General features: G+C 30.7%; 1 protein-coding gene and 1 pseudogene across 1 annotated transcript; one reads left to right on the forward strand and one right to left on the reverse strand.

Annotated features, from left to right (window-relative positions):
• The first annotated feature begins 595 nt into the window (after window positions 1-595).
• Window positions 596-2207, forward strand: LOC106298673 (exosome complex component CSL4). The gene is made up of 6 exons (XM_013734815.1): window positions 596-713; window positions 873-1051; window positions 1123-1286; window positions 1365-1449; window positions 1627-1708; window positions 1874-2207. The coding sequence occupies exons 2-6, from the start codon at window positions 902-904 to the stop codon at window positions 1960-1962; spliced, it is 570 nt and encodes a 189-aa protein (XP_013590269.1). The 5' UTR covers window positions 596-713; window positions 873-901; the 3' UTR covers window positions 1963-2207.
• A 321-nt stretch (window positions 2208-2528) lies between these two features.
• Window positions 2529-4563, reverse strand: LOC106300798 (annotated as a pseudogene).
• Between the last annotated feature and the right edge of the window lie 8111 nt (window positions 4564-12674).

The following is a 12674-nucleotide window of genomic DNA, read 5'->3' on the forward strand; positions in this document are numbered from 1 at the left end:
ATTTTTTTTTAATAATATAAATTTAAACAAAAATGAAGAAGGATGCAAAAATTGTTATCAAATATTTATTATTCATAATCATTAATTGTCATATATATATATATATGTAAATCATATTAGGTAATTTCGTAGCTTTTATTTAAGGAAAGAATACACACTTCTTATATTTAGGTTAATATGATGTTCTCTAGTGTTATATAATTATAGAATAATGTGACACCATTAGATTAAACTATACTTTATATTAGATGTTCTAGAATTCTTTGAAATGAAATTTAGAAGACATTTAGAGTGCCACCTAGAATTTGGGGTTTTTTTTAATTAATACAAAATTAAAGTTCTAATTTTTCAAATGCTTCTCGATTAATATATAAGGGATGTAAGTAAAAGAAATGTGACCATGACAAAAAACAAAAAAAGTAAAAGAAATGTGAATACATTGAAAGAAAATCTATTTAAGCATTATTACGTAAATTAGTATTGGGCCAGACCCAAGCAAATTGTATATTGGGCCAATGGTTTTAAAAATCCGTCAATCGCCTAGCTTGTGTACTAAAAACAGGCATGATCAGATCTAGACCGTCCAAAATAGGGATTTCAAACAAAAAGAAAAAAAACTATCAAACCTCCCTGCTTCACTTAGTCTGTGTATTGCCTCTTGAAAAAAACCCTTCTTTACCTTTGTGCTCTTCTTCCTTCCTCGTTATCAACAGGTGCGATTCCAAAAGTTGCTACGTATTTGAGCCTGCTTCATAGAATGCTAATCTATCATTGTTGTTTTTAATATATATATTCTAGTAAATTATACTATTCATGGGTTTATTTTTCGGATAATATTGTAATTAAATTGATTCGGCATTGTTTGATCACAGTCTCAATCGGATAAAACGATTCATCGAGAATGACGGAGATTGTAACGCCTGGAGACGTGCTCGGTAATGCGGCTGAGTTCCAAGCCGGCAAAGGAGCTTACGTCAACGACAACACCATCTACGCTTCCCTCACAGGATCTCGCCGGGTTGTTTCTCCTCTTCCCGATTCTCTTGACCAGGTCTCTGCTTCTTTCACTGATTATAGTTCCTATATAAAAATGCTCATTTTAATAGCTTTCTTATTCTGCAGAGAGCTACTGTGGAAGTTACGGGTCACAAGGCGCATGGACTTATCCCCGAGCCTGGTTCTCTTGTCTTAGCTAGGGTCACTAAAGTCATGGCTCGTATGGCTTCTGTTGATATCTTGTGTGTTGGTTCAAAGGCAGTTCGTGAAAAATTTGCTGGCGTAATCAGGTCATTTATGGAGCTTCTTTTACTTTTTTTACTTGTATGCATCATCAGTCTAACTTGTGGTTGTGCGTCTTTACGCAGGCAACAAGATGTTAGAGAAACGGAGATTGACAAAGTTGAGATTCATCAGTCTTTCCGTCCTGGTGACATTGTTAGAGCTATGGTTGTATCCTTTTTTGCGCTGCTATGATTTTCTTATGCTGTTTCATGGGTTAAAGAGGAAATATATATATATCTAAGACTATGCCAATCCATTTTTCTGTTTTCATTCGCACATTCTCTTTATGTTAGTGTATAGCATATGAAGTTGCCTTAACATGGACTTTTTTTTTAAAAAAAAAAGCTGTCTCTAGGTGACTCACGGGCTTATTATCTGTCAACTGCTAAGAATGAGCTTGGTGTGGTCTCTGCTGAGAGTGCTGCAGGTAAACTATATAATTGACCCTGTCACATTTTCTTGTCCTTTTTTGTTATCCATCAAAGCGTAAAGTCATAGTTGTTATGGAAATAGAGTATGTTAATATGTAGCATGTGCTTCTTTTGGCAGTCATATGATATGATGTTTAAGTAATGTGTGGTGATTGGTGCAGGTGAAACAATGGTTCCGATTAGTTGGACTGAGATGCAATGTCCTTTGTCTGGCCAAACCGAGCAGAGGAAAGTTGCCAAGGTGGCCTAATTGAATTACGAGACAGATAATCTGGCTTCTATCATAGTTTGATGTGTGAAAGTCTCTACAACAAGAAAGAACATGTTAGATTATTACAGTGTTGAGCTCTTTTTTTTTTACATGCTTTCAATAAAAGACTGTTGTCTAGTTATCAGGTGAAGGGAAAAGTTTAAAGAGCAACGTGCCCTTGTTCCTAAACTCAAAAGACATTTTTTAATGAAACGATTAAGAGAGAATGAATTTGAGTTTGAGCCCTTCTGTTTCTTTTACACTGCATTGATAATTGGGACGACGATTGGCTAACTTAGCACCATATATGCTTCTAAGCTCGAAAATGTAACTGATATAGAAAGATCTCAATGGTGCCAACTGCCAAGCGACCCTTCTACGTTACCTTCTGCTTTGGCTGAACTAATACATTCTGTTCTTGATTAAACTTTTCAATTTCACTTTGCAAGTTAGTGTTTAGATCTCTGGCGACAAGTTGCTTTCTCCATAGTTAGCGTCTCTCTGCACGTTTCAATTTCACTTGTCGCAAACACACACTGAAGTTAGCGTCTCTCAGCACGTTCAAAAATCAAACTTTCAAACAAAGTATTATAGCCATAACAAGTTTCAGACAGATAAGTAGCTAAAACAAAAACTGTTGAGCTTACATCAATCAGCTCACATTCAGAACAAAATTTTGACAAAACAAAAGAGCAACTAAAATAAAACAACAAGAACCATATCAAACCCAATCCTCGAGCGTCTGGTAAAGGAAAACTACTCATCCATGTCCTCTTCATCATTGCCTTCTTCTTCCTCTTCACTAAGCTCAAGCTCAGCAAGCAACTCTTCAATCGGCACAGTAGGTGCACCTTCTCCATCCGTCATCGAAGCAGTCTCAGACTCTTGATAATCCTTGTTCTTGTACAACGATATGTTAAACCTCAGCTCAGGGTTCTCTTCAAGATCCCTCAAAAACTCCTCATACTCATTCTCCATCTTCTCCGGATCAACTCTCGCTCCTCTCGACTCATCCATCTCCATCGGAAGCTTCTTGGTCGTGAACGCACGTGGCTTCCCCTTCTTCCTCTCCCTCTGCTCGTCATAGCATTTCTTGATCAGAATCGCTTCAGGTAGCCCGTTCTTCACACTCAAACGATACTTCTCCATCTCATCATCGTTCACATTCGCGCTGTAGATGTCATACCCTAAAGCTTGGTCTCCTGACTTTAGGATATGTCCTAGATGAGTCTGGACATAAAACATCTTCCCAATGTCTGACTCACGCGCGATTTGGACATAGGAGAGAGCGTACTTTTGTCCTCCAACAGTCGCTTCGCCAACAGGCGCCTCCACGTCAAACACAAAGTACTTCACAAGCTGCCTGCTGGTCAACGCAGATCGAAAGCCAGATCGAAAGTACTGCCTCGCGTCCAAAAACGCACACCTCAAAGTCCTAGGATCAAGGATAGTGATGTTATCAGAAACCTTCGTGCACACCACGAGCGGACCAAGGTTTCCCAACCCGCTAGCGACTTTAGAAGGCAAGCAGATGAGATCCTCACGGCAGATGGGACAGATCTTAACAGAGTAAGTGTACTTATAGTTATACAAACTGCTCTTAACATCGTGAGAGACTAACTGCTGGTCCTGACGATACTCAATAGGAACAACTTTCCTCAAAAACTCAATAAAGCTATTCGCATGACTCTTATTCCCAAAGAAGAAATCAATCCCCTGATCAACCTGCTGGATCCTAATCGCACGGGAAGCCGCGTCGTGCCTGAGAATCAACTGCTCGAGGTAAAAGAACGTCCTCCTGTGAGAGACATGCTGCCTAAGCTGCACAGAAGCAACCCACTGATCAGGGTTAGCCTGAAACCTCGAGCAAGACTCGCAGAGATTATCCCTAACGGTGTACTCGACGGGGTAAGACTGCTCGAGAACGGCGCCGTTGAGGACCTCGGCTTGAACGGTGAGCTTGACTTTGATCCTCTTGGAGTGGGGCTCGGTCCAGACGAACTCGGCGTTCTTGAGCTTGACTTTGTTGAGGTTCTTGAGGCGTTTGATGCAGAAGGTGAGGAGCTCTTTGGACTCCCACTGGGCTTTGATCCAGGTCTTGGGGGGCTGGAGGTAGCAGCCGCACTCGGGGCAGTAGAAGATTTGGATGCTCTTCTGGAGGCCTTCGGTGATGTCCACTTCCGAGCGGAGGCAGTTGACGCACATGTTGGCTGCGTTCGGGGGCATCGGGACGCCGCACTTGCAGCAGAGGACGCTTCCTATGGTTTGCTGGACCTTGAACATCCCTGTGTCTTGATCCATTGCTGACATCTGGAATCAACGTGAAGCACAGATGATGGAATTAAATATAACAAGGAAGGAACCTCGAAATCAATAACACGAGACCATTTTCAGATATATAGTGCCTTCGAATTAGGGTTTTTACATCGGAACGATTGATTCGACGCGAGGAAAAAAAAGATTACGACCATGGTTCTAGATTAAACGATGACAAAGAAAGGCGGAGAAGGATAAAAACCATGCTTACCTGAGCTGGTTTGAGAGAGAGAGAGAGGGAGGGCGGCGGGATGCAGAATGAGAGGAGGAAGAAAATGAAGCAGAAAAAAAAAAAAAAGGAGGGGAAGGCTTTTTATTGCGCTGGTAAAAGGCGTTCTTTAGGGTTGGGGGAAAAAAAAATGATGTGTATTAGGCGGGGCGAGTTCGGATAGTCTGGATCGGTAATTCGGAATTTGAGTAGTTTGGTTTGACCAAAACCTCATTAAATTGAACAGACAAAATTCGATTCGGTTCAGTTTAGTATTTGAGAGTAGTTCAGTTTTGAATTTTTTTTACCGAAACCAACCAAAGTTTTTGTTTTAGATTATATTTCGGTTTAAAGTTTGTTTAAATCCAAGTAATTTTGAATAATTTTGGTTAATTCGGTTTTTGAGTTATTTGGATTCAAAATTTTGGTCAGTTCGGTTAGTTCAGTTTGAAATTTGATTAACAAAATTTCTTTTTAAAAAAACTAACCAATAACCGAACTGAACCGAAAACATAATTTTTTATATAAACCTGCTGAATTGAACCGAATCCATTACCAAAATAATCAAACTAATCGAAATTTCATTTCTGTTTGGTAGTTCAGTTTGGTTAAAAACCGCAGGCTTAATGTGTATATTCATAGATTTGTAATAAAAATAAGAAATAAGAAGATAAATTGTTTAAAATATCATAAATTGACTATCACTTTTCAAAAATACACTCAATTAAAATTAGGGAAATTGCCAAAATACCACATTTATAATATCATTTTTCATGTTTACACTAATCATTTTTACTCTTAGTTTTAATGAAGGATAAAAGATATTTATAATCATAGGGTTAACTAATCTAGACTTAAGGTTTATAGTTGAGGGGTGGAGCATGATTTTTGAAATTTGAAATTTAGAATTCTAATAAATATATAAATAAATACTTTAAATTTTTTTAAAAATAATTTCAAAATAATTTTTGATTTTAAAAAAGAAATTTTGAAAAAAATAAATTCAAAGAAAATAAAATTATAAAAAAGTTCCAATTTGAACAAGTATAATTCGAAAAATAATAAAAAAATATTATTATTATTTATTTATTTAAATAATTATTTATTATATATATAAAGAACAATGGTATAAAAGTCTTTTGCTACTTAATAAATAATGTATTTTTGAAAATGTATCTTTAGTGGTGGTAAACATGGATAATGGTAAACATGAAAATTCCTGACATTTCAATTTATGTTTTAGTGACTATTGTTGAGAAATTGCTTTAAATAAAACAACTGACTACCACTTTAAAAAAGTACACTCAGTTAAAAGTAAACTAACATTTGGATTAGTTTTGAGTGATTATTGTTGAAAATTGCTCAAAATACCACATATTTACTATCAATTTTTAAAAATACACTGAATCAAAAATACCCTAACATTTAAGTTTAGTGTTTAGTGATTATTATTTAGGATTTAGTATTTAGGAGTTGAGGTTGGATTTATAAACTTTTATAAATTATTCTTAAATATTTATAAGTGATTTAGGAGGGTTAATTATTTTTTTCATATTTAAGGTATTTATGGAAATGTTTATTCGTTTAGGGTAAATATAAAAACTAGTATCAAATTTGTGATAAAAATAAAATTGAGAAAATGCTTGAAATAACATAAGTTGGCTACCATTTTTCATTAATACAAGAACTTTTTGCCGTATGCCTACTTTTTTTGAAATATTTCAGGTCTTGGTCATGAATATCTGAATAGGGCGAACCATATAAAAAAAATTCTAACATTTGGGTTTAGGGTTTTGTGATTATTGTTTAGAGTTTAGTATCTACTAGATGAGGTTAGGCTTATACACTTCTAAAAATTTAGGGTTTTGTAATTATTGTTTAGAGTTTAGTATCTACTAGATGAGGTTAGGCTTATACACTTCTATAAATGTCTCATAAATTATTTTAAAAAAATTATAAATGATTTGGGATGATTAGTTTAGTCTTTGAGAAATTGCATAAAATACCATCGGTTAAGAGAAATTTTCATGTTTACCATTATGTGGGTACCATTATTCATGTTACCTTCATTAAATGGATATTTTCACAAATATCTTCTTCACTAAATGGCAAAAGACTCTTATACACTTGTTTTATATATATATATATATTTATATATATATATATATAATAAATAATTATTTAAATTAAAAAAAATAGAAATTGTTTTTATAGTTTTCGAATTATACATTTTCAAATTCGAAATTTGTATAAAAAAAAATTCCTGATTTTTTTTCAAATTTTCTTTTTGAATTCAAAAATTCTTTTTGAAATTATTTTAAATTTTTTGGAAGTATTTATTTATATATTTATTAGAATCTTAAACTCTACATTCCAAAATCATATCTCACCTTTCAACTATAAACCCTAAATATAGATTAGTTTACCCTACGATTATAAGTTTTTTTTTACCATTTTAAAAGTGAGAGTAAAGTGGTTAAGGTAAACATGAAAATTAATATTAGAAATGTGATATTTTTGACAATTTCTCGTAAGTTAGCTACAAATTTTCAAAGATACACTCAATCAAACATATTTTAACGTTTAATTTTGGACTTAGTGATTTCTTTTTTTTCATCACAAATTTAAAGTATTTATGAAAACATATACTCCCTCTGTTCCTAAAAGTAGGATTTTCTAGAGTTATTTTTTGTTCCAAAATAATAGATTTTCTAGAATTTTAAGGTACTTTTAGTAGTTAATGTTGATAAATTATATGTTTTTAAGAAAATTAATTGAAAATATTTGAATTTATTAAATACTATTGGTTGATGGTTGTTGGAAAATGCATAGTGAAAAAAAAAATTAATTTAATTGTAAATATTTATTATATTCTTAATATGCGTGAATACTCTATAAAATTTTTCTTTCAGGAACAGTGGGAGTATCTTTTAAAGTTAAATTTAAAAAGTATTATAAAATTTGTGGTAAACACTAAAATTCAGTATTGTTGTTTAGGATTAAATATTTAAGTTACGAAGTTGAGTTTATAAACTTTTATAGATATTTATTAATTATTTGTAATCGTTTGTAAATGATTAAGAAAGGTTAATTTAGTTTTTATCACAATTTAAGGTAATTATGAAAATGATTATTTTTTAAAAGTAAATTTGAAAAATGGTATAAATTTATTGTAAAATTAAAATTCTCCCAAATAACAAAGGTAAAATATAGATCATTTATTCTGGAGAGTTTATCTGATAATGGATGATCATCAGTTTGCATGAATATTATGGTACATTTGGAAATGAAAGAATAATAAAGTTTTCAGTAACCTAGACATTGATCCTAAGGAAACGCTAAAATTGGCGGAAATAGAGTCGAACACTTTGGGCTGAAATACATGTGTTGAACACACAGAGGGTAGCACGACATGCATAGTAAACAAACTTACCGTCAATTCCAAGAAGATAGTGTGTTTGCAGATGGTTCTTGGAAAGAAAATTAGTTTTTTTCAGGCCAAGGGTGGTATAATACACTATAGGGTTTTGTTGGTTTGATGGGGACACAAAATATAAGGGCTAGTTTTCTCCTCTTCACTCTGAGATTGAAGCTTTGCTTTGGGCAAAGAAGTGTATGAGGAATTTGCGTCAGTTTCGAGTTACGTTTGCAACAGATTTTTTTCAATTGATGAAAATGGATTCGGAACCGGAGGAATGACCAGCCTTTGCAAATTATTTGGATGACATAATGACCATTCAAGGAAGTTTTATCAGCTCAAAGATCATTCATGTACCAAGAACGAAGAATTTAAGGACGGATAATCTAACACGCAGTGCCAAGAAGCAATCGTCTTTCGTGGTTCACATGGATGAAGAGTTACCAGTTTGGTTTACAAAGTCAGTTTGAGTCTGTAAAAGTTGATGACCAAAAAAAGGTAAAATCTTATAAATAGTTTTTATTTTAGTTTTTGTTTCTTTAGCCGCCTTCAAATGTTAAATTGACCAAATTAATTTTTATTAGAGGGTTAAAGACAATTTTTTTTTGTCAGAGGGTAAAAGACAATTATATTTCTATTTATAATTTTATTTTATAATTTATTAAATATATGAAAACAGTTTGTGTTAAAAAAATTAAATTTTTTTTTGGAAACCTTCTCAAATATGTATGATAATTTCCTGAATTTGTAAGAAAAAATTTCAAATTCATGAATGGCATCAAAGTGTAATTAGATTGCTTTAACGTAACTTGTATTTATATTTAGAAAAATCTTTTAAATATGTATGACATCTTCGTGAATTTGATTTGTATGCATGTTTAAATATTTATAATATCATTATAAAATAAGAAATTGATTGAAATACCATAAGTTCGCTGTCACTTTTCCAAAATATACTCAATCAAAATATATTAAGATTTGGGTTTAGAGTTTAGTGATTATTGTTTAGAGTTAATTATTTAGGGAGTAGAATTGAGTTTTGAATAAATGATATATTCTTACTTGTTTATAAATAACTTAGCAGAGTTAATTTAGTTTTTTTTTCATCAGAAACTTATGGTATTTATGAAATAGTTATCCTTTAAAAGTGAATTTGAAAAATAGTATTAAATTTGTGGTAAACTCTAAATCTCCCTTATAAAAATTAGATGTCAAATTCATTAAGGCCTTCATAACACTTTAATAAAATATTAAACATATTAAAAATATTTTACTAAATATACATATAATTCAAGTTTAGTAAGGTGTGAAGGTCTTTCTAAATACAGATTTGAAAATATATTTTAAATACACAAATTTTAAAGTTTTTATATATTTTATGAAAATATTATACATATTTACAATTATTTTTCTAAATTTTTAAACATATTATATTTATTCAGTAATATTTTCCTAAATATGCTTATAACTTAAATTTAGGAAAACATTATAACACTCAGATAGTTTTGTAAAAAAAATTAAAAAAAAAACTTTTTTAAAAAAATATCTATTTATTATTATATTTGTAAGAAATGATATAGTTATCATTTAACCCTTTAATGAAGCCTAATTGGTTATTTTATTTTTATGGACTAGTTTGGAAAGAAAAACATATTTTGAGACCATTTTCTGACAACAAGTGTACAAAAAGATAAATTAAAACTTATATATATATATATGTATATATATTATATTATTTTGTAAAGTGGAATTAAAATCCGATCGATCTCAATATTCATTCAAAAATATGGTACAAAATTTCATTAATGTGAAATAAACATATGACAATTATATTATATAAAAAATTTTATTTGGGTTGATAAGTTAATTATATTTATTTCTTTGATATATAATGCAATTTCCTTTTTCTCTTTTTTTTAAGCAATCGTAAGAATGCACAGTCGGTTGCTTTCGCAATGTATGCGGAAGAAAAGAATAAAGAATAGGTGTTTGTATGTCTAACCTTTCTTTCGAAAAAAATTACCCCCTGTATATTAATTAAGAATTATTAAAAAAAAATTGTAACTTATATTTTGTACTATTTACAAAAGAGACTTGATGATGTGTCACTTAATTAGGATGTCAATTTGGCTTAATTACATGACATCACAATAATCAATTGAATAATTTGTAGGTCCAAAATTCAATTGCTAAAGAATATGTCAGTTCACTTCAGAGAATTTTGAACTGCCCTAACATAATATCTACTCTATGTTATGAAAGAGTTGTGAAAAATATCAACTTGAACCTAATTCATCTACGAAAAAGATAGTTTTTTTGCTCTGGGCAGGAGCGCTAGTGGACACCGGGAGGGAGCAGGCGAAGCGTGTCGTTCGTAATGGTAATAAAGAGACGACTACTTTGCCTCTTTGTTGTGGTCTCTGATCAGGACCAGGAACCAATTCAAATTTAGATCTTGACATGTTGGTGGTTTTTAACCGTAGGCATCTTGCCAGGAAGTTGGTGGACTTATCATGAATTAGGTCGGGGTGGCTGGGGGTTTCGGGATCCCGTAGAAAATGCTTCTTTTATGCCTCAGGTATTAGTCACAGCTCGTATTCATTCTGTAATTTTACCCCTTCTTCAATCTTGGACTTCGTTTCTTAATATCGTGACTTTTCCATGATGTGTCTCCGGAATTTTTTTAATACGGTCTGGAATGCTAGCTCCCACTAATATAATTGTAACATTCTTATTTATTACATCAATGTATGTTTTGATGAGTTGTCAATGAACTAAAAAAAAGAAGAGAAAGAACTAGGAATGAACGCCTCATTGCTTGCTTACCAAGTCATCCTAGAAAGCTCTCTCAGTTTTAACCCAAAATATAAAAAGCGTATATTCTTTCTTTAAATAAAAGCCATGGTGCTATCTAATATGATTAACATATATATGACAATTAATGATTATGAATAATAAATATTTGATAACAATTTTTGTATCTTTCCTCATTTTTTTCTTTAATTTTATATTATTAAAAGAAATTAAACAATCATATTAACCATATAATAAAAAATTAGATTTTTTCTTATATGTTATATTTTGAATTTTTTAAAACGACTATAAATTACAAAAATATGTAAAAAATTCCTTTGAAAATTTTGTGATCAATAGCTTAACCTTTTTTATAAGAAGATACAATGATCAAAAATCGTATTAATATAAATTTTTATTTAATATTCATATTAAATAATACATATATATATATATATATTAATATTTTTAAAATTAAACTATGTACCATTTAAAATACATAAATATTTTAATTTTGAAATTTTTATTGAAATAGTATTGAGACCTTCATATTTTAATTTTGAAATTTGCATCAAAAAAATATCACATCAAATATTTTGAGATTAGTGGTTTAAATTATTTGTTACATCAAATATACAAATGTTAATAAAACCATATGAGTATAAAGTCTCAATAACAAATATTTATATTAAAATACACTATATATTTATGTCAATATTATTGAAATATAATTATATGCGATATAAAATAAATAAAATGATTATTTTGTTTTATTTACCATAAATATATTGTAAATAAACAAGAGGTATTATGTTGATTTATGTGATTACCCTAATCTCCTATATATTATTGAGAAACTATTCAAACATGTGTAAGATTTTATTAATTAATATTGTTCGAAAATCTTATAAGAGATCGATACAAGTAAAATTTATTTAGAAGCTATTGAAATCACTTAGCGAGAACATGGATTGCACAAAAAATTTGCTTTTCTAACCCTAACTCTTTTCTATTCGTCACAACACCGACAGAGAATATTTGGAAGTGTCGATTAACAATTTGAAATGGTAACTTTTTAAGTTCAGCCCATTGTTTTCCTTAAATAGGCATAAAACAGTTTTTAATGTTTAACTAAATGAGCCACGTACATAGTAAAATGTGTTTTGGTATAAAAATTATTGCATACCCAAAATTAATATGAAGCATCATCATTTCGTTTAAAATTTTGTCACAATAAAAGTATAGGACTGAGCAAAAAATTCGAATACAAAAAAACGAACCAAAACCGATCCAAAAGTAGTACTGAACTTTAACCAAAATTGGGTAGATATCCGAATGGGTTTAAAATTTTAGTATCTAGATAACCGGAACAGAATTCAATCTGAACCGAAATATTTTGGGTATCCGAACCAGATTTATATACTTAAATATATTAATTATTTTTAAATTTAATATCTAAATGAGTATACAAAATATATAAGATGTTTTTAAGTTGTCCAAAATACTTGGAAATATATATACAAATAGTTATAAGTACATGTTTAAAATAACTAAACATTATTTAAAATTCCTAAAATACCTAAAATACTTAAAATATCTATTGATTTTCTATCCAAATATTTAAGCTAAACCAATTTTTATGTTACTTTTAAGTATTTTGGCATACATTATTCAAATATATATGTTATATATTATTTTTATTTTCAGGTTTTGAAAAATTTAAAGTATATATGAACTTTAATTTTTGAAAAGAAAATTAAATAGGTTATCCGGACCCAAACACGAACCAGACCCGGAAAGATCCAAACCGAACCAAACCCGCAAGAATCTGGACCGAACCGAACCAAATTGTACTCGAATGTCCACCTCTAATCAAATGTAAAAAAGTTATCGATAACAAAATGTATATTGTTTATAATATTTAAGTATAATATATTTTAAAAAATCATTCTGCGCAGGGCGCAGATTATCATTTAG

Source organism: Brassica oleracea, chromosome C6 (genome assembly GCF_000695525.1).
Source record: "Brassica oleracea var. oleracea cultivar TO1000 chromosome C6, BOL, whole genome shotgun sequence".
NCBI lineage: Eukaryota > Viridiplantae > Streptophyta > Magnoliopsida > Brassicales > Brassicaceae > Brassica > Brassica oleracea.